The 24196-nt window shown below is 37.7% G+C and overlaps 1 protein-coding gene across 5 annotated transcripts in view; it reads left to right on the top strand.

Annotated features, from left to right (window-relative positions):
• The window catches only part of ZnT63C (zinc transporter 63C), a 482994-nt gene extending 459960 nt beyond the window's left edge, over positions 1-23034 (top strand). For 4 of the 5 annotated variants that reach the window (XM_068226668.1, XM_067144352.2, XM_067144351.2 and 1 more), the window contains one exon: positions 22185-23034. In XM_068226668.1, coding sequence (XP_068082769.1) covers positions 22185-22409 — 225 coding nt within the window. In that variant the 3' untranslated portion in view covers positions 22410-23034. The remainder of the gene's footprint in view (positions 1-22184) is intronic. The other variant, XM_067144354.2, reaches the window with a different exon arrangement.
• The last annotated feature ends 1162 nt before the right edge of the window (positions 23035-24196 follow it).

The raw sequence follows: 24196 nt of genomic DNA, 5'->3' as shown, positions 1-24196 counted from the left end.
ATCTATCACCCTTTCCTATATACACAGGGGCTACTATAGCAACTCTCCATTCATATGGTATAGCTCCTTCATGCAGACAATAATAAAATAAGTACTTCAGTTATGGTACTATATCCCAACCCATTGTCTTTAGTGTATACCCCGAAACCTTATCAATTCCAGCTGCTTTTCTACTTTTCAACTTTTTTATCTTACTGTAAATGTCATTGTTGTCATAGGTAAATTTTAATACTTACTTTGAACAGAATATTTGATCTTATTTTTCCTTTCTTTGCATTTTTCTGTAAAGAATGGCTAAGGAGTGCAAGTGTAGGAATTGTGGGTGTGGCCAGGCATTGAGGAGTGTGAGGGAGGAGTTGGAGAGGTTGAGTTTGTCATAAAGCAGCAGAAATAGATTAAATTAGACCTGAGATGATGAAATATAGGGGGAAGGAGGTATGAAATTGCTTCATAGAGTTAAAAGATTAGTATGGATTGTTAATGGGGTACCTTCTGATGGGACAAAAGCAGTACTTTTACCTATCTATATGCAAGGGCACAAGAAGGATTGCAACAACTATCCAGGTATCTCAGTGAACAGTACTGTATACCAGGCAAAGGTGTTCAATGGGATTTTAGAAGGAAGGGTGCGATCAGTGGTTGAGAGTCAGTTAGATGAAAACCAGTGTAGTTTCAGACCACAGAAGGGCTGTCAGGATCAGACCTTCAGTATGCACCAGGTAGTTGAAAAATGCTACAAGAGGAAATAGACAGTTATATTTATGTTTCGTAGGTCTAGAAAAGTCATATGACAGAGTACCAAGGGAAGATATGTTCACTTCGATGCAAGGGGGGGTTATGGAATTAAGGATAGATTATTAAATTGGGCTGCAATGAGAATTGATGGTAGAATGAGTTCTTGGTTCAAGGTACTTGCAGAGTTTAGACAAGACTGTATAATGTTTCACCTTTGTTGTTCATAGTTTACATGCCTCATCTGCTGAAAGGTATTAAGTGGCAGGGACCAGGCGAGTTGGCCTTGCGGTTAGGAGCGCGTGGTTGTGAGCTTGCATCCGGGAGATAGTGGGTTAGAATCCCACTGTCGACAGCCCTGAAGATGGTTTTCTGTGGTTTCCCATTTTCACACTAGGCAAATGCTGGGGCTGTAGCTTAAATAAGGCCACGGCCGCTTCCTTCCCATTCCCGGACCTTTCCTCTCCCATCAACGCCATAAGACCTATCTGTGACATAAAATCAACTAGCAAAAAATAAATAAAAAAGAGGAAAAAATGACAGGGAGGTATTCAGTTAGGTGAAAATCTAAGCAGTTTGTCCTATGTCAACAACTTGGTCTTATGGCAGGTTGTGCTGAAAGCCTGCAACCTAACACCTTGGCATTTGATAATGAGTATGGTACAAAAATTAGCCTTTCCAAGACTAAATTGATGTCAGTAAGTAAGAAATCCAAGAGAATTGAATGTCAGGTTGGGGGATACAAAGATGGAACAGATAGATAATTTCAAGTATTTAGGATGTTTTCTCCCAGGATGGTAGTATAGTAAGTGAAATTGAATCACAGTGCAGTAAAGGTAATACAGTTAGCTCGCAGTTGCGATCAACAGTATTCTGTAAGAAGGTACAGCTCCCAGACAAAACTTATCTTTCCATCAGTCTGTTTTGGATCAACTTTGCTTGGGATTGAAAGGTGGGTGGACTGAGGATATCTTATTCATAAGTTAGAAGTAGAGGCATGATTTTTTCGCATTAATTTTTGAACGATTTCGCGAGAAGGATACTAATTTTCGCGTTATTTCACGAAATAGATATTGCCGTATTGCTTTTATTTCACTTTAATGAAATTCTAACATTAATCATTAAAGGTTTCATTACTATCACTGATCGTTGACTGTGGAGGTTTAATTGATAGACTGTACATACCTGATACATACTTTTGAAGCCATTTCCGGACTGCAGGGTCATCTACCTTCTCCAGCGGGATGTTGGCTTTGAGTAGCATCGTTGTTTTTTCACTCTTAGCTTTCTTTTGCATATCCAATGAGAGTTCTATTGTTGCCTGCCGTTTTACTGTTGGAGTGCTAAATGTACATTCTGAATGTTCCATATTTTAAAAACAATGTTTTGAGACAGTATCTTTTTTCTCCCACTCGATACGAACATTACAAAATTTACACATTAAAATATTGCTTTCCGAAACGTATAAACCTTCACTTGCAAACTGTTTACCTCTGCTGTGCACCTTAACACTTGTCGAGCGACCCATCTTCGCTACTGTTGTGATCACTTTCTTAATTTTACCTGACCACAAAGCTGAAATACACCAGTCAATTGTGCTGCTTGTAGACGTCATTAGGGGTTCCAGGATTGGACAGTGCCGTGAGGAGACAGGCTGGGGTGGGATTACCACCCACCACAAGAACAACATTTCAAACATTTCGTTCGGCAAGAAGCCTGGTGCCAACCCCTTTTCTTTGATGCCGTGTCTTAAAGAGATTTTCCAGAACATTAATTATAACATATTTCTTTCCTGTTGATAAATCTTTGTTCTCTCTTCTTTTTCTTTTCATACATAATATTGGAACAAAATGTCAAGTTTGTTATTCACTATAGATTTTGCTGTAATATCGTGCTATTCGCGAAATAACTGAATTTCGCTTTAAAATGGCCTTATCGCTTTAATTCGCGAACACAATATAATATTATCTTAACCAGAAACATATGATTCGTAAAGATATCTCAAAATCGCTTCAAAATATTTTTTGTCGCGTTTATCGTTAATGCGAAAAAATCATGCCTCTAGTTAGAAGTAACAAACTTGAAAGTAGTGAGAATGATTGCTGGTACAAACAGGTGGGAACAATGGCAGGAGGTTACTTGGAATGAGGAGATAAAGGATAAATTATGAATGAACTCGATGGATGAATCTGTATGCATAAGCAGACTTCGGTGGTGGGGTCACATGAGGGGAATGAATGAGGATAGAATACCTAGTAGAATAATGGCTTCTGTTATGGAGGGTAAGAGAAGTAGGGGGAGACCAAAGCTACGATGGTTAGATTCGGTTTCCAACAATTTGAACATAAGAGGTATAGAACTAAATGAGGCCACAGAACTAGTTACAAATAGAGGATTGTGATGGCAGGTAGTAAATTCACAGAGGCTTGCAGGCTGAATGCTGAAAGGCATAACAGTCAATAAAGATGATGTATGCATGCATGTTCCAACTCTCCATATCACTACTTCTGTCTCTTGTTTCAACACATTCAGTGTCCATCGTCTCAATTAGGGATAAATACATTATTAATAATAATGCTACTGGTTTTTACATCCTATTAACTACTTTTATGATTTTTGGAGATGCCGAGGTGCTGTAATTTTGTCCCACAGGAGTTCTTTTGCATGCCAGTAAATCTACTAACACTAGTCTGCCGTATTTAAGCACCTTCAAATACCACCGGACAGAACCAGGATCGAACTTGCCAAGTTGGGCTCAGAAGGCCCACACTCTACCGTCCAAGCTACTCAGCCCGGCTCAAAAGTAAATTAGTGTACTAATGAGAATTTACATTTAAAGCATTAATAAAATATTTTCAGAGCACAATCCACATACAATGGAGTCGGTTTGTTTAGATTTCTATCACCAGATGAAAACAATGCTTAAAGACAAGTTCAGTTTTAAAACGCCCTCTGTCCCGGATTTAGGCCATTTTAGCAAGGGAAGAAAACTTAAGTACGCTACTATAGCTGTTCATGTACACTAGAGAAAAATTCATCTAGCACAGTTTGTGTGTGGTTGTGTATAGGTGTTGAATCCATGGTTATCTAATTTTTACAAAACTGTGCAATAAGAGCCTTTTAGCAATGACAAATTCAAACATGCCATTATTATAATTCTGAACAATGTTGCTTCTACTGAAGATGTATACCGTGGGAAATATTGGACTAATGTGATTTCTTTTTGTATTATTTTTTAAGTCTTGCATTATCTTCGTTAAATGTTCCGTTGAAAGAGTTGATTTTTGTCTTTTCCAATTTTCTTTTTTTGTGCAAGTGTTTTTTCAAATATGCCTGTTTTTATGCAGGATTTTTACATGACAGGCCTTTAAATTTCATTACACCCATTGATGTGAATATGATTGATGTGTTTAGACATTATTCAAAACAAAAGATTTTAATTTTTTTTCTTTGGGATGTGTTGATTGATTAGTTCCTTATCTACACCTTCAAGTGAGAACCCTCAAGTAATATTTTAAGATAGAAAGATTGTAATGCTGGATGATGATTTGTTCAAGTATTACATATTCCAACCTTTTAGCCTGCAGACATTCAAATAATGATATGATTGACGTTGTCTGTTAGTGCAGTCATGACTTGTGTATTTCCCTTATAGATGAGTGTACTAATAAATTCACCACAGTATTACTGTGAAGCAAGTTGAATGGTTGGATCTTATGACACAGACTTGATATTGACTGTCTGAACTGCAGTTTGCATGAGGTTCCTTATACCGTCCACCCTCAGTCCTTGAAAATGTTGGGTTAGTACCTCATTTCACATCCTTTAGCCCAAACAATGTTTTGCACAAACTAAAGCACACTTAGTAAATCCGGCTATAAGATAAATTGTTTACACACAAATACACATGTCTGATAAGATTTTGTAAATTTATTTATTTTGACTTTCCCCAATTGGAGATTACCCCTGAGGAGAAAGTACACAGAAAAACAACAGAAAATTTAAAGATAATTGTGAGAAGTTGATTACATAATGATTGATTACTATATTAGACATGTGCCTTCATTAAAACATTTGGGAGATATGGTTCTTCAGGATTTGGATTAAATATTTCAAGGTAGTCAGTACAACTTCTCTTATTAATGCCTGATCGAGGTTAAATGATTTGTAGAACTTGATGAGAGAGAGGAATGGTTCCTCTAGCACCAACTGTTAATCCAGTGACTTTGATATCATCCATCTGGTACTCTTGTTGATAGAATGAGATTTGTTTAATTTTCTTCATGAACCTCATTAGGTTGGGTTTCAGTTGTTTCACATCTGATTGTTGGATGTGTTATAAAGCCCTTTTGATGGTCTATGAAGGCTATCATGCCATTTCAAAAGGTTTTGCCTGAACCATGAACCTCCTTGAATACTGTAAAGTTGTAAATACTGGAGCAATGGTAGATCGTATTTTATGACGTCTTGTATTTTGTAGAGCTACACCATGAGAGCAATAACCAGTGACGAGAGCAAGAGTTTCTAACTCTTGGCAACACTAACAATAGTTATTGCTCATGGTCCTGCCAGGAATACCTTGCATGGCCACTACATTGCCTGTCATTTGCCATTGTTTCCTTGTATTTAGTATGTAATGATCTCTGGAGTTAAAGAGTATTCTAAGGACATTATTGTTTTGAAGACTGATTCCCAACATGAACGGAATAGTCTTAGTCCCTTTAATTTACTATGATTTTATTGCATGATGTCCAGCAAGAACTTGTAAGATTTCTTTCAATGTGCATCTGATAATTTTATCTGATTCTTAAGGGTATTTTGCAGTTTTTATTTGGAGGGAATTGTTTGGAACTGGTATGAGATGGACAAATTGAACTATTGAGAATATATATATTTTTTAATTAGTTTGCAAAAGAGGTTAGGGTGACAGAGATTCTAACTTCATCAGATCAATTATTGAAGCTTGAGGATTGAATGTGATAATATTCTCAAAATTAATTCTCAAATATTTGATTTACTCTCCCAGAGAGGTATTTGTACAGCAAGTGAAGATATCTTCACTGATGAGTTTATTGATCTGTACTGACATGGTCAGATTTATTTTCAAACCAATCTCATTGAATCTTGACCTGCCATTCATGCAGATTTGAGAGCAGATTGTTCATCTTTTCTGATGACAGTATCATCCGTGAAGCTTAAGACTGTTATTGGCTTAAACATTGGGTGTTAGAGGGAAATCCTTATTCTGTTGCATAGGCTCCTCATTGAGGTTTTCCATAAAATGATCTGTTGGAAGATTGTATAAAGCTGGAGATAAAGGAGATAAAACACCTCTTGTAAGGAGTATTGCTTGTTTTTTTGTTTTTTTTTTAAGTGGTTACAAACCACTTGGACCGAGCTCGATAGCTGCAGTCGCTTAAGTGCGGCCAGTATCCAGTATTCAGGAGATAGTAGGTTCGAACCCCACTGTCGGCAGCCCTGAAAATGATTTCCGTGGTTTCCCATTTTCACACCAGGCAAATGCTGGGGCTGTACCTTAATTAAGGCCATGGCCACTTCCTTCCCACTCCTAGACCTTTCCTGTCCCATCATTGCCATAAGACCTATCTGTGTCCGTGCGACGTAAAGCAAGTATCAAACCACTTGGCAAAATTAAAACTCGAAATAGGTAATTTTAACTTGAATAAAATATAAATAACAACAGGTGTCACCTGCTAAAGATTTACAGGAATAATTGACTCTAGAGCTAAGTTTCACCACTAGAATTTACTCCCAAAATAAAATAAAACAATTATCATATGAAGAGACAGACTTACTTTGCTGCTTACAAAAATAAACATCCAGAAAAATCTATAATCTACAAACATACATAGTTCTGAAGGCCATGCTTCAGAGTGGTAAGATGACTGTCCATTCTTAACCTTATTTACATGAACAAAATAGCACCCTCACTGTGGAATCAATTTACTGTGTGTTATAACTGTACAAACAAACAAGCCAGTGACCTCACTCTATGCTGGTAATTAACCCATACACCTTCACAATATAAAATGGCTACTGTGGAATTAATAAATAATGACAACCATGTTGTATTATTTACAGAATGAATACTTGGCCTACAGTTTCATCTAGCCTTAATCGGTTCTGTGCACAACACATTACCTTCAGATTACACATATAAACCACCTCGCACACTGTGCATTATCTGAGAGAGGACTAAACCAGAGAATGGCTGACAAATGAACATTATGTAAAGTCTTCCACAGAATACACACCAGGCATGACTTGTCAGAACCACGTAATACACCCATAATGACTCCGTAATACCTTCGAAGTTTGCTCTGTAATGGTACATTGATGAATCCACAATCAAGGTTCTTCATCACTATTCAACTCAATGTATAGCGGATAAAAGCTTATAATGGGTTCATACAGTATTGAATAGACAACACGTCGCATGCGCATGCACGTAAATATAGGAACGCTTCACATGGCGTAGCATCTGCCAGAAGTCAACGCTACAACTGAAACATCTTCAAGGATCACTTGGTCAATGCAATCTCGTTCAAAATCGGAGCTTTCGGATTGGTTACCGAACGGCCGATACGCAAATAAGAAAACTCTTGCGTTCATCCACATTTATGAATAACCATCTTCAACCTATACTTCTTGGTTGTATCTTGGGTTTCTAAGCCACTTGTTACAACACTTTCAACCAACTTTTCAACTGCCTTTCCCGATATAGTTGCTGTTTCCCATGTTGCACAATCTTCACTGTTAGGCCATGTGTACAGAGCATTGCCCAAACAGAAATTTATACGAAATATAAGGATGCATATATGCAATATTGCCTAACTACAAATTCTTCTTACATTATTATGTTCTTACTTCTTAATTTAACAAACTTGCATGATATTCACTACTTTATATTACAAATTACTTTACAAAAATTTCCTAACCTAAAATTCGGAGATTGTCATTTACAAACGTTTCTGAATGTAAAATCGGGTATTGTACGCCTGTGTGGTTACGATTTTTTAATTATTATTAGGGGATAGTCTAATGAGCTTTTTAACAGATTGTTTGGTTTTCCTTTCATTTTCCGTTATGTAATTTACATGTACGTGAACGGCTTTCGTGGTACTATATTCGTAGTTTTTATTATCATCATCTTTTTTAGTGGATTGGGTAAGGTTTCCTTTAATTTTCTGGTATGTAATATAAGGTTTATATAGATATGATACTTTATTATTTTTCTCTAGATCTACAGTACAGTACAGTACAGTACAGTACATTTGATCTGTTAAATGAGAAAAATAACAATGTCCAGCCTATGCCAAAATCCACTCTTTCAAACTCCACATATTGTACAGAAGAAAGAAAAGAAAAATAATACACGCAATAAACAGAAATGAACAAACAAAATAATAATAGGAGGAAGAAGAAGAAGAATCAAACATACTCCATGGACATGCCATGAAATTCCTCGGATACACCGGAAACGTAACCCCCAAAGTGAGGGTCACCACGGCAGTCATCCTCGGTCCTTTCATGCCACGTCCAACATCTCCCCTGAATATTTATATTGTCTTTTCAGAATATGCAGTTTAAATAAAATATAATTAAAAGACATAATAAAGTTGAAATAAAATAAGTATTAAGAATGTCAAAGACCTTCATGCCCCTCTTGACTAGACACGCAAACCCTTGAACATTCCATTCCTCTTACCTTTTTTTGTTGACCCACTCTGGGTTGCTGAGTCCAGACTTACGTTACATCACCAGCTGGGTATGAATACCTCATCATAATGTCTTCGCTCTACTTACATTCTGCCATTACGTATTCTGCTCACGTTGCAACTTTATCCTTGTACTACTTATCTGTTCCTGCTCATCATATTCAACCATGCTTAATCAATTTAAATACCAAGCCATACTCCACATGAAATTTGCCATCACGTCCACCAAACCAAAATTAACAAACCAACACCACTTCTCAATTCTCATCCCTCTCAACACTTGAATTCTGCCATTACATATACCACCAATTCTCCATCTCCACATTTCAGCAATAAATAAACACACTTCATTACCTACCAAAAACTCCATCCAACTCTGCAATCATTCACTTACACTTAACATTCCCAATCAGCTCTAAATTATCTTACTATATACCACTTACAACTTACTCCATTATTTCACTATACCTATTATACCAATACCTACCACCATCACCATCAAATTCACTATACAGACACCTGCCTCCAACTCCACATACTCCAAACACATTTTACATTTAACTTCCCTATACAAACACATACTTCATTACCTACCAAAAACTCTGTCCAAGTCCAAAAGTATTCATTTACACTCCAGATTCACTATACAGACACGAATACATCAACTTGCCAAATCATACCACCACTTCACACTTCACACTCCAAATATATTCCAAATTACCTTACTACATACCAATTACAACTTACTCCATTAATTGACTATACCTATTATACCAACACTCAACTTCACAATCTTTCATTTAGACTTAATACTCCAGATCAATTCCAAATTACATTACTACATACCAATTACAACTTATTCCATTAATTCACTATACTTTCTATACCAACACGTACCACCATCACACTCATCCTATCACCCATCATAACAAACCATCAAAAACCGTCTTACCATTCTATATACATCACTCCACTTAACCGTCCTCAATTTTCATTCCAAGAGGTCACTAGCAACCAAATTAAAAAAGTACTGTACTCTATTAAATCTAAAGCAGTAGGAGTAGATGACATCCCGATACATTTCATACATAATATAATAGGCGCTATCCTCCCGATTATCACACATATATTCAATTACTGTCTCAGAAATGGAACTTTCCCTGCACTCTGGAAACAAGCTAATGTCATCCCAGTGCCCAAGATAAACGATCCTAAACTGACCTCTGACTATCGCCCAGTTTCTATTCTTCCAGCTCTTTCTAAGGCTTTGGAAAGACTGGTGTACGAGCAAGTATTGAAATATTTAAATAACTATTCTCTCCTTGACCCATTACAATCGGGCTTTAAGAAAGGGTACAGCACTGCCACGGCTCTCCTTAAAGTGACAGAAGACATCAGACTAGCTATGGAACAACGACAACTTACAGTACTAACGCTACTGGATTTCAGTGGTGCTTTTGATACAATAGACTTACAGCTACTAATTAAGAAAATGGAATATTACTTGTTTGACCCTTTAGTACTGAAGTTTTTTACGTCATATTTGAAAGATCGGAGGCAGCGGGTGATAACTCGCGAAAGAAATTCAGAATGGCGTACAAGGAAAGTTGGCACGCCACAAGGTAGTATTTTAGGACCGTTGCTTTTTACATTGTATATCAATGACATTTCATCTTCTCTAAAAACGTGTAATTATCACCTATATGCTGATGATCTCCAAATTTACTACCATTGCAGCTTAAGCGAATTACCAAACGCAGTAAAATGCATAAATGATGACATGAAAAGACTCAGTGAATATGCTCTCGCAAACAGACTTCTCATAAATCCATCAAAATCGCAAGCTATCATTGTCGGTTCCCAGAAGCTCCTACACAAGATCAATGATTCGATCATTCCTCCTTTACAAATAAATAATAGCACAATTCCGTATAGTAAAACAGTGAGAAATCTTGGGGTGACTATGACTGAAACTCTAAATTGGACAGAACATATCAAAAACATAAGTCATAAGGTGTTTGCTACTCTACACCCACTGAAATTAAACAAAGATATTATACCACTAAACATGCGGCAAAGATTAACACAGACCCTAATTCTTCCTATCCTTGACTACTGTGATGTTATCTTGGTAGACGCTACTAAAGAACAAACTAGGAAACTGCAGCGTATTATGAATTGTTGCCTTAGATTCATTTTTAACCTAAGATATGATGCGCATATTACTCCTTATTATCAAGCACTGCACTGGTTAAAACCTGATAAGAGACGTGAATATCATATACTTGTCTTAATACACAAACTCCTGCATAGTAACTCCCCCCGGTATATTTCATCTAAACTTCACTTCCTCTCTTCCTTCCATAATCGTAACACTCGCTCGGGCTCCACTTTAGCTATTCCTCTTCACCACTCTTCTGTGTATAATAAATCTTTCATTGTAACCGGATCCAGGCTTTGGAATTCCCTGCCAGTAAGTGTCAGGGGCATTGACTCCTTCCTCAAATTTAAAATATCTTGCCGAGACTTCCTGTTGAGAGATACCGATTGAAGTGTGTATTGGTGTGTATTGTGTGCGTGTGATTGGTAATTGTAAAATTAAAAGTTGTTTCTGTTAGTTTTATATAATATAAACGTAAGGGTAGTTGATAAGTGTGTACATTGTAAGTGTATGTGCAAGTGTCTGTGTGAGATAGAAAAGACTGAAGTAACGAGCTAATAAGCTGCATATTGTGTGGATGTGTAACTTAAGCTTAATTTAGGAAATAGTATAAGTAGTGTAATTAGTAATAGGCAACCTTAATATTATTTATTGTATTGTGGTTAAGTGTAAGAGAGGGCCGGGTGCCCTAACTTCGCCACATGAAAGAAGCCATAATAAATAAATAAATAAATAAGAACAGCAATCCAAACAAAACACTAGCCCTAAATTACTTACTAGCTTTACTTAGTTTTTGACTCCTAGTTACTATACCTTCTTCTCTTTTATCTATCTTCCCCCATAAATCTTTTAACCTCCTACTTCTCTCTTTATGTAGAACCTTATTTTTATTGACTTCCTCACTCTTATTAACTTTCTCACTCTGCACAATACATTCACTCCCACTTGGTCTTAAACAGCCCTCCCCACCGGACTCTCCTCTTATTTCTCTACCTAATTCTCTGGCCCACATTTTCCTTTTGTCACTGTCAGACCAAAACTCGTCGAAACTTTGTTGCCTTCTCTTTCTTTCCTCCGGACTCAATTTCACATTAATATCGCTCAACTCACTCGTTCCTGGACTTGCCTTTTCATAATGTCTGTCTTCTCTGGCACTCGTTTCAACCTGTTTTAAATACTGTTCCAAAGACTGAAGTTTTGGCCTAATCCATATTTTTTTCCTTCTGCAAGTTTCCGGCGTTTCTGATTACTATGTCCGCCATTAGTGATAATAGCACCATCACCTTTATAGGTCTGCGCCTCCTCATCTTGCCTACCCTCTCAATGTTGTCTATATCTACCTCACTAAAGTTAATTTTCATTATTTTTTGTATGACATCTACCACCTTATAGATAATGTCCACTTTTCCTTCTCTCTTGCCTTCTTGTAGACCGTACATAAATATGGTTTTCTTCCTCCGTTCTAGATTGAGGGCTGCTACTTCTTTCTTCAAATACATTACTTCCTCTTCCATATTTTTTATTTTCTCCCTTAGCAGTACTATTTCTCTCTCACTTTTTTCCACTCTTCCTTTAACTTTGTTCGAGTTTTCTTGGATCCACAGGCTCGTCTTCTCGTGTTCCTTGACTTGCTCTTGAATCATCTGCTTTAACTGCTCAAATGGGCAGAGTTCCTCAACTACCTCCTTTACCACTTTCTTTATCACCTCTGTGTCCTCCCAATTCATATTACCACTGCTCTTAGGGCCTGGATTCACTTCAACCCCTCCAATCACCAAGAGCACTGAGACCACCATTATCGCCAATAACATCTCACCCTTCAATCCCAGTTCCACACTCACTTCGTTGTTTCTGGTCGTATTCTTCTTCATTGTTCCCTGCCATCTACCTATGGCGGCCCTATATTGTTTTACGCTGATCATCTTCCTTGTCACACTTTACTCGCCCCATCGGCTCCCCACTCTTGCTCCGCTCGCCCGGCACACTCCACACAGCACGACCATTCGTTCCGCTTACATAGGCTCGACTGATAAGGTTTATGTGAATGGCTTTTGTGGAACTTTTTAAAATTTTAAACTTTTTCTTTAGAGAGTCTCTTGTAGTAAGATGTTACTTTTAGTGATAAATGATGATCTATTTAAAGATCGTCTCTAGTGGCGAGGGCGGTGCATAAATTCAGAGAACTTACTACAGATACGAATATCTTAACCTACATTCCAGACCCATAAGTCAGAGATTACCTTCTGTGGGTTTCATTAAGTGCTATTGTAAAAAGTGTGAATGTTGTCCAGATATTAATTAAGTAGGATAATAGAGGAGAAGTTTTTTAAAAATCGTATATTCATTTAGGGTTTTTTTGTGAAGTAAATTTTGATTGCTGCTTCTATATTGAAAGATTACTATTATTTTCGATGTGCAAGGTTTTAGATCTGTGTTGATGTCTGTGAAATGGTGTGAATTGTCATAAATGTGCTCTCCGAAGTCTGAATGTCAATTGTATCTTATAATGTTTTTGTACCTTGTGTAGAAATTGCGTCTTGTTTGGCCTATATATGTGGCATTGCAGTTAGGTTCCTGTTCCTGACACTTTAGTTCATAGATTCCTGACTTGGAGAACAGGTCTTTTTCGTTCAGGTTGCATTATTTTGCTGATGTGTTTTTGTAGTGTGTTGTTCATCCTAAAGGTTACTTTTAGACATTGTTTTTTGAAAATGTTAGCTATTTTGTATGTGTTCTTGTTTACGTAGTTGAGAACAATGGATTCATCCCTTGCCTGTATTTTTTTTGGGAGGTTTTTTTTGTTTATTTAATAATTTCTTTACCATGCCCAGAGGGTGGTTGTTTTTCGCGATTTGTTTAATTATTTGTATCTCTCCTTTGATATCCGTTGTGCTCATTGGTATAGAAATAGCTCTTTGTATTATTGTATGCAGTTACTACTTTGTGTGTAAGGGTGATTCGATATGTTGTCAATAGTGTGTGATGTCTGAGAGGGCTTTCTGTATACTTTGACAGGTTATCATTATTCCTACTGATTGTGATGTTTAAAAAGTGTATGTTCTTGTTGGTGTCTGGTTTCTTTGTGAACCTGATTGACTTGTGTAAAGAATTTAGTGTGTTTAATAATTGTTGCGCATTTGTGACTTCATTATCGTATATGCATCATACGTCATCTACAAATCTGCTCCAGTGTAAGATTCCTTTAGAATGCTGGTCAGTTAAGAAAATGTTTTGAAAGTTATTTAGAAAAATGTTAGCTATAATACATGATAATGTTGAACCCAATGCTAACTCTTCTTTTTGACAATAGATTGTGTTATTGAATGTAAAGCAATTTTGGATTAATGGTGTTCTAAGAAGGTTAATTATTTCTTTTGTTTCTTGTAGTGAATTTTTTCCGGATGGTTTTCTATAATTTTAATGGGTTCATCTGTTGGTACATTGTTGTACATGTTGGTGATGTCAAAGGGTATCATTCATACGCTCTCCATTATTTTAAGTTTATTTAGTTCTTTGATTAGTTCTACACTGTTTTCAATCAACTTATCTTCTTTAAGTGAGATTTTTTTTCTTTTAGAATGTGAATGAGTTGTTTGCTTAAATTGTAACTTGGTGCATCTTTGAATTTTACTGTTGATCTAATGTGACATGAGTTTTTGTGTATTTTGGGGAGAGCTCTTATTGTGGGAAGTTTGGGATTTTTGATTGTAGACTTTCTTCTTGGTTTGTGAGAATGAAGTATGTTTTCTTGATCACCTGTTTTATTTCGTTTTGAAATTTATTTGTTGGGTCGTGTCTCTTCAGTTCCGTTGTTGTTTATGAATTCTCTTCTTTCTATGTACTCGTCTTTCTTCATTATAAGTGCTGTGTTCCCTATATCTGCTTTTGTGACGATTAGGTTGTCTTTTTTTTTAATGTTTTTGAGTTGCACGGTTCGGTTGTTTGGGACTTCCTTTCCTTACTCGCTTTCTATTTCATACAAAAGGATTTCATTTGCCTGAAACACAACTTACATACAGAATAATGTAACAGATGATGTTTCTTTAATTAGTTGTTGTAATTTAACCAATTTTTTCCCCCGATCATTTCGGTTAAATGGTATTTCAGTTAATGGAGGTTCAACTGTATATATTGTGCATGCCAAGTTATCAGAAATATACCAGAACCTACGTCAGGAGTTACAAGAAAAAGAGGGAAGAAGTTTGGCAGGAAATTCACTCTATGAACGTGTTGATCAATAGAGAATGATGGACAAAAGTGAATTATGAACCAAGGCATATCATGACATGCTTTGCAGGACACTGCTTTCACCATCATATATGCAGAAGACATCTACCAGCAGCCTGATAAATTATGTGTGTGCAAACTCTGCAAACAACCATGCAGCAGATATCATGTGATGACATGCAAGCATAATATGACAATCCTGAAGATGGTTTTCCGTTGTTTCCCATTTTCACACCAGGCAAATGCTGGGGCTGTAGCTTAATTAAGGCCAAGGCCGCTTCCTTTCCACTCCTAGTCCTTTCCTATCCCACCATCGCCATAAGACCTATCTGTGTTGGTGTGACGTAAAGCAACTAGCAAAAAGAAAAACATTACAATTCTGACAAAGTTATGTGAAATTGAAGGCAGAATTTAATATCTGGGCGTGTCTCTGCTCATTGTGTGCAACTCCTCCTCTTAATTTTTGTTCCAGCCATTTATGGACCACATTTGACAGTCTTTGCAGTTTTTTTTAGCCTTCTCCGCCTTCACTCTGTGCCATTATTATTATTATTATTATTATTATTATTATTATTATTATTATTATTATTATTATTATTATTATTATTATTATTATTATTATTATTATTAACAACGCTTGCTTCCTTATATTCAGTATATTAAAAATTACAGTTGTTGGATATAATACTAGCAGTTGTCTCTGAAGAACTCGAGATCAAGAATATTTATTTTCTTGTTTGTTTTAACAATACACAATTTACAAAATATTGCTGGCCTCATACAGCTACACTCTTGGGATACTTTGGAGGCAAAGATAAGCTGAAATGCGACACTGGATGCAGGACTGTTGTATTCTTCGTACTTGCAAGCAGGGCCGAATTTAACTACTACACGCCTTTGGGCCCAAATAATTTTGCGTTGCCACTCTTCCTTAAACTTAGTAGGACAAAATTGCAGTTACTATTGTTCTTATATAATGAATAAATTAATGCAGTAGAATACTTCCAAAGTAAAATATCAAAGAACCCCCTACGGGTGGGGGACGCACATGTAGAATACACCCACGGTATCCCCTGGCTGTCTGTCGTGAGAGGCGACTAAAGAGGCGACCAAGGGATGATTGAATTAGAACAGTGAAACTACTTTTGATTCGTACCATCACGCGGGGAACACCATGGGTTGCCTGTACTTGCGAGTTGTACCACTATATTCGGTACGAAATTGGTTTGTGATTAGTAGCAGTCATGAGCTTGGCCTGGGGGTTTCTAGTACCCGCGCGTCGTACCCATGTGAGCAACACCGCGGGTGTGGGCGTTGCCTTTGAGTTGTACCACTATACGAGCGACACCGTGGGTCTGCGTTGCCTGTGATTAGTACCCACTATGTGAGGAACCTCATTGGTTTGCGTTGGCTGTGAGTGGCGCCATTGTCTGAGAAACACCATAGGTTTGCTTTACCTATACGAAGTACAATACTTGTGAGTAGTACCAACTTGTGTGGAACACCGTTAGTCTTCGCTACTTTTGATTAGTACCCCAACATGACAAATACCATGGTTCTACTTTACTCGCGACATGTACCATTCTGAGGGGCCTTAGACCTGGATTTTGGACCCCTTTAGACATCAAGCATCCTCGATTCAGGACTGTGCTTCATGAGTGGTCCCTTGGTCAGTAATAAATTATCGATGATCTTTTTTTGAGTTGGATCCACTCTTTCTTTAGTTTGCTCATTTTGTTGTTGTTGCTTTTGTTTTTTGGTTCGTGTGCATCCATTCCTTCTTCATGACAATTTTTTTTTCTTTTTGGTCAGTGGATGATTTTGAATTTTTTGTTGTCATTTCATTTTATACCATTAGGGGCCCATGACCTCGATGTTAGGCCCCTTTAAACAACGATCATCATCAGATATCAAAGAATAATACCATTAAATAATAATAAGAACAATAATAATATTTCAACTGAGAGACCAGATGGCTGTCAACTCTGCACAATTTGCTAACCCGTCTTTTTAAACATTAACATGTAATCACGCTGAGAGTGGAAATTCTCATGTTCTGTTAACTGCTGATTTCCGTCCTTCCAATTATTGAAGCCAGTTGTTGCAAATTGGGATGTCCTTCCAAATGTGTACAAGAAGCAAAAACACAGATCAGTGGCTGCAGGAATAAACCAGGTATTCACGTTTCATAATATCTCCATTTAAAAGTTTTCTTTAACACAGTAATATTGTCAGAAATCGCTAATTGTCTGGATACATCCGCCTAGAATTACGGAAAATGCCCTGATTCTGTTTTGTTCCACTTTTAGCATAGTAGTCTTTGCTGGTCTTCTCTTCTGGTAATCTGCGATAATTTACGCCACTTATCGTAATCGTTTTTGATCATCCATATCGTGTACGCAACACAAAAAAACACTTATTAACACTCCCACAAAATGAACAAAAATGGCTTTCACTTTCACAAATTTCTTGGTATTATGGGAAATTAGCGTCCTTCTCAATTCACTCAACACCACGCGGTTATCTCTAGGTGGCATTGATTCACTGCCCGCTTAACTGATTTGCAACCCAAAGTCATCTCGATACCCATATACAGAACTGAGGAGGCTGTGTTTCAACATTGTGGTGGTATTTATAAAATTATTTCAGACAGCTTTCTTATAAGTGGAAGGAAAATGCTGTTATTCATGTTTGGAGCTTTTGCTTTCGAATACCATAAAAGTGCGTGCATTCTAAAAAGTCATTTTACCAGGTGAATTGGCCGTGAGGTTAGAGGCGCGCGGCTGTGAGCTTGCATCTGGGAGATAGTGGATTCGAATCCCACCGTCGGCAGCCCTGAATTGGGACACCAGGCAAATGCTGGGGCTGTACTTCAATTAAGATCACAGCCGCTTCCTTCCAACTCCTAGGCCTTTCCTATCCCATCGTTGCCATAAGACCTATCTGTGTTGGTGCAATGTAAAGCCACTAGCAAAAAAAAGTCATTTTCGAACTATTAGACCTTTTCATTTTTACAAACCATTATTCTCGTCATTATTCCATATTGAAAATAGCTAATCACAATACAATTGTATTGAATAGGTGGTATTAAAAATTACTACTTGTGTAATTTTTCATTTTTGCCGCCCGATAAATTTTTCACCCTGGTGCTGGGCCCATAAGGCCCATGCCTGAATATGGCTCTGCTTACAACATGTGTGGAAATATTTTGCTAAGAAGTTTTTTACTCCATAACGTTCAAAAACAAAATGTAAGCAGGTAAATTACAGCCCTGTCATTACTGACTAATTTCTTCCAGACAGTTTCCTTGGCTGTGAGATATACATCATCATACATAGAACCCCTCCAGCATGCCAGGTAAGGTAGTGTTGAAAAAGTCTTTGCCATTATGTGTCCAGAAATGTCTTCTCTCTCACCACTGACTCGCAATTCCCTTCTCTTCTCTCCACATCATCTCTCATTTGGTGTAGCCATCTTTTCCTAGGTCTTTCCACTGGCCTTCTCCCTTCAACCGTTCTTTCCAGGCATGCACCTGGTATTCTTGTGCCAAGCATTCGCTTTAGATGTCCATACCTTGTTATTCTGGAAGTCCTTAGCTTCTCTTGTATAGAGTCCACGTCCAATTCCATTCTCATTTCATCGTTTCTTATGTGATCTTTGCATGTTTTTTTGGAGGGTAGTTCGTAGAAACTTCATGTCACATGCCTGCAGTTTACTAACTTCTCGCTCTTTCAGTGTACATGTTTCTCGACTGTATGTGAGAATGGGCACAAAGTATGACTTATACAGAGTCATCTTGGCTCTCATGGGCACCTTGCTTTCTCAAAGTACATGTCTTACGAGGTTGTGGAAGTTGGAACTGCTAGCCAGTCTGTTTGCAGTTTCTTTTTTCTGCATTACCTCTGTTGGAAATCATGCTGCCTAGGTATTTGATTACCTGTACACATTGAATGTTTTCACCTTCAAGCTTTCCTCCTCATTTCCAGAGCAATTGTTTTTGTTGTGCTAACTTCCATCTGATACTGTTTGAACTTGGCTACTACCCATTCATCCAGCCTACTTTGTACCTCTACCTCTGTCTCTCCCCAGATGGCTACATCATCAACAAATACCAATGTGTGCTTGGAGCAAAGTTCTCTGCGAAATGTAGAGAATTTTACCTTGTTTCCTTGACATGGCAGAAGCTCAAAAGCTTATATCATATCTACAAGTATGGGCCATGAAAGCATCACTGTTAACTGTAGTTCTCTGTTTCGTTCTCTTTTCAGAATCTGTCCATGATGGTAATGAATAGCAGTGATGAGAGTACGCTCCCTTTTGGACACCCTGTATGGTATCAAACCATTCTGAATGGCCATTCCCAACATGCACACAGTTGTTACAATACAGCATCTGGATGTTGCCTATGAGATATTCAGGCACCTCCAGTTCTCTGAAGCATTTCTATATGGCTGGTCTAAGCACCCTATTGTATGCCTTTTCTAGGTCCAAGAATACTACAGTTAGGTCTTTCACTCTCTCCCAGTGCTGTACCATTAACATCCTTAGTGTGAACATCAGGTCTGTTATTCTTCTATTGCCTCTGAATCCATGCTCTTCTTCCAGGACAGGTTTTGTCACTATTCACAGTCTGGTTTCAGTTTTAAAAATTCTGTTATTTTCAGACCATGGGAGAGAAGTGTGATACCCCTATAATTGGCACACTTTCACCTGCATCCTGGTATACATTATCAGTAGGCCTATATAAGAGAAATGTGAAATTTTGTCAAGTAGTTACAGCATAAGTGTCAAAATCTATTGTACTATTGTACTACTATATTAGGCATTATTCTGTCCGACTCATTGGCTGAATGGTCCGTGTTGAGGCCTTCGGTTCAGAGGGTCCCAGGTTCAATTCCCGGCCGGGTCAAGGGTTTTAACCTTAATTAGTTAATTCCAATGGCCCGGGGGCTGGGCGTTTGTGCTGTCTCCAACATCCCTGCAACTCGCACACCACAAATAACACTATCCTCCACCACAATAACGTGCAGTTACCTACATATGGCAGATGCCGCCAACCCTCATCGGAGGGTCTGCCTTACAAGGGCTGCACTCGGCTAGAAATAGCCACACAAAATTATTAAATAATTATTATAATAAATAATTTTATTCACTCTGAATGAAATGGTAAGTTTAGGGGAAGGCCTAAAATTTAATTCTCAAATATTAGTGTTAATAGTGGTCCTATCGACAAATACTACATAACTAAAGTTATATAGTATTAAATTTCAGATCATTTATGTCTTATACATTTTTACCGTACCGGCTATGATAACAGATATTCATGAACTTGGATTTTTTTTGCTAAGTCCATATCAGCGCCGAGTCATGAGAAAATGGGTTAACAGAATTTAATAAAAGTCAGTTAATAAGGAACTGCAGTCTCCGCTATAATTAATTTTGTAAGACGCTCTAATATTACAGAGTCGAAAGAAAACTAAGTGTGAAGGTCTACAATACAGAAAGCTCATAACATTGATCAATAATAACATTATGTTGACCATTGTTTGTTGTTATGTGCTTTGTGTCTCTGTTGCCACTGATCTCCGATAGATGGGATTACTGCTGTATACCGAGTATTTTTTTTTAAATTTGCTTTACGTTGCACCGGCACAGATATGACTTACGGTGACGATGGGATAGGAAAGTGCTTGGAGTGGGAAGGAAGCAGCCCTGGCCTTAATTACGGTACAGCATTTGCCTGGTGTAAAAATGGGAGACCATGGAAAACCACCTTCGGGGCTGTCAACAGTGGGGTTCAAACCCACTACCTCCCAGTTGCAAGCTCACAGCTGCGCGCCTCTAAACCACACGGCCAACTCGCCCGGTCGTACAGAGTATAAGAGCCTGCCTGAATATTGGCGGGAAGTAGCTGGGGAGTTGTAATAGATAACTTTCTTCTTTAGCAAGCCGTTCCTCTGGTTCATAAATTTTCTGATACCACTGGGACATAACATACTGGTTATTCATAACATTGTCCGCCTCCGTAGTGTAACGGTTAGCACTATTAACTGCCATCCTCGGGGGTCCGAGTTCGATTCCCGGTACTACCAGAAATTTAAGAATGGCAGGAGGGCTGGTATGTGGTTGAAATGGAACATGCAGCTCACCTCCATTGAGGGTGTGCCTAAAAAGAGCTGCACCACCTCGGTATGAGGACACGAGTTTACTTTTATCATAGCTTTCGAGCTATTCAATCCCTACTCTGTGGCATTGATTGGAATGAGCAGTGTGCATATTTAACAGAATAATGGCAGAGGAGTGTTCACCGTTGTCTGCGGTCTGGTCATTCCAGCACCGGAACTTTGGACTGTTAGATCGGCACCGTAGTACTGTTTGTTAAAAGTGAGATGTGCGGTTTTTCATTTGAACAAGTATTTTACATGATAACATTGCTTTTAATCGCTACATTCCTACTGACTTTTTTTAATGGCCTAAGTTGACTTCAGTTTGGAAAACCATAAAGACAGTCTTTCTGAGAATCCCGTAGCGAAGCACAAGTACATCAGCTAGTGTTAGGTATAATTAAAAACAGAAAGAAAAATGTTGAAATGAACGTTCAAACTGTGTGTGGAGAAATAAATCAGTAAAACTCTGTAAACATGCAAACTACTTGTAATTTGCAGGTTAGAATTGATTAGTCACTATGAAACCTGTCTTATGCCATTCAAGTTGTCCCCCCTCATACCTCCGCCCAAATGCTCGCTACTCGCTGCAGGTGGTAATGAAAAATTTATCTAAGTAATTAAGGGTAACAATAACAGACGGATAACATTACTTAGGTAAATTTTTCATGCATATAATCATCGTAAATAATGAAATAATATTTCACAATTTAACATGTTTTTTCCTGTGAAAATTCAAGTGATCAATTAATTTTGCCAGTCAGTGTAGTATTGTAAAGGTAGAATTTTCTCAGAGAACCAAAATACTTGTATTCAAGTGTTAAGTAAATAAGAGTGCAAATAGCAGCAAAATGTCAATGAATAGTATTACTAAGTGCAGCAAGAAATGGATAATAACAGTGAAACTGAAATTTAAGTAATAAAATTACATTTTAATGAGAATTGAGACTAAAACAGACCTGAGAATACTATTTGAGTAACAGAACTGCTGTGTGAGACTAAATCTTTGGCACTAATTTCTTCTGAAAACTTAGATTTGAGTTCTTTGATTTTATTGTTCTTGTAGTAGTAGTGCTTATACTACTGTTGTTAAAAAAACTTATGTTAATAGGGGTTTTATCCTGTACCGATAAAACTAATTTTGGATGTTTCTTTTGGCAGGGTCGTGATACTCCATCTCCAGGAGACACACCATACCTTTGTCGACAGCGGAATAGTGTAGCAAGCTTCAACAATCGTGTACAGGAGGTCAGCGAGATGGAGAGTGGTCATCTTTTGGCCATCACACCAACCACAACTCAAGGGGAGAGTAATGGCCATTGCAGCTGCCCTACAAGTGATCCCTGTCCCTGTTCAGCATCCTCAAACAGGAAGGCGTGCGTTTGACAGTGGTCTCCGCACTCACCCGCGTTGCCTGTCAAGTGAGTGAGTGGAATGCTCTAGTCTTTAGATAAATAATTAGCCTGGAAGGTTAACATTTTGAGTTCAGAAGAGGAAAGGAAGTGTCTGCTGTATCACTCTTTTGCAATCAACTTGCAGTTGAACTGTCTTATAGAGAAAGAGGAGAGGGGGGGAAGAGAGAGAGAGAGAGAAATCCCTCTGCCCTTTGAAACATGCGGAGATACGTTGCACCAGTGAGAGAAAGGAAGACTACGTGCACTGCTGAAGGATTGTATGCAGCTTTCGTAAAGTAAGCTATTGTTCAGCTAGCAAGAAGAATGTTATTTTCATAACATCAGCCTACCAAGAAACAATGCCTGTGTAAGACATGTACAGTCGTAATGAAATATATCAAACTTAAAATGCCTTTATTTTTAATTTTACCAAATGTAGTACATTTGTTAAGTTTGCAACTTTTGAATTTCATGTGTAATTAGGGGTAGATTATCTAGTTAAGTACCTACCTTCTCTTCAAAATTTTATGTCATTCAAGATTGTATACACAAAATATTTACATTTTAAAGATCTTTGTTTGAATGCATTTGTAATATTAAAGATTTGCCAATTGGTAGTAGTCTAAATCTATGCCCGACATGTTTAGTTTTAATAGGTGGTTCAGGTGACTGTCTTCAGGGATGTGTTTGATGCTGTTCATCATCACCTACTGAAAAGTATATTTCCTTAGCAATTGTGAGTATTCTTTTGGCATGCATAGTGCAGTATTGATTAGTAGTAAGGTAAGAGTTCATATTCAGTTATAGTGATGACTGTTGGCCACTGCTTCAGCTGACATTATTATCATTCTTTCATTAAAGCTGTTACTGATAAATGACTTAAATGAGAAGTGATCATGGGAAGTAACAAGAGTGTTTGCTTGCTTGTTGTTTTAAGGGGCCTAACATCGAAGGTCATCGGCCACAAGAGTGTTTAGCTTGGTAGTAATGCAAAGAGGTGGTTAGTCAGATGAATATTCAGTGTATGAAGGATGTGTTTGTCCTACTCAACTCTTATAATTCCCTTCCCTTCCCTTCCCTTCCCTTCCCTTCCCTTCCCTTCCCTTCCCTTCCCTTCCCTTCCCTTCCCTTCCCTGTAACAGACATTTGACAGAAAAAAAATTGTAAGATATGCTTGTTGTCTGATGTAGGAGATGAGCTTGTCAAGATTAATAGGAAGAGCTTGGTTGCAAAAGGAAGGGCCTTGCTTGCTGATTATGTTATCATGATGTGTAGCTAGGGTATTGCCCTAATATGACAGATATACTCAAGCAGGGTTGGTTGCTATCGAATATATTTCTGTGGCTTGGTTCTAAAAGGGCCAATGTCATTTTTTTAAAAATCGAAATTGAGATATTAACTGATACAAATGCATTTTATCCTGGCTTGCAACATGTTAAAAGGGCCAATGTCTCTGTTAAGTACTAAACGAACAGTTAACGTTTAATTAAATAAGCCCTTGCCAACAATGTTAGATTACCAATAAAGATTAGAGACCTGGAAATTTTTAAAGAATACGATAGAAAAAAATTAGCGTTTAATAAGGTGACTTCCACAAAGAAAGTATAAAGTTAGTTGTTGAAAAAAATAATTGGAAAACTATAAGCAAAACTTCAAATGCTCATAGCTCAAAAACAGGTTTTTTGACATTGGCCCTTTTAGAACCAAGCCACAGATTTTCAAATAATAAATCTTGGTATTTCAGGAGCTCATTGTAGAGTATACAGGTTGGTCATACTG

Source organism: Anabrus simplex, chromosome 3 (assembly GCF_040414725.1).
Source record: "Anabrus simplex isolate iqAnaSimp1 chromosome 3, ASM4041472v1, whole genome shotgun sequence".
NCBI lineage: Eukaryota > Metazoa > Arthropoda > Insecta > Orthoptera > Tettigoniidae > Anabrus > Anabrus simplex.
Note: the sequence above shows the minus strand (reverse complement) of the source record. Positions and strands in the feature narration are given on the sequence as shown.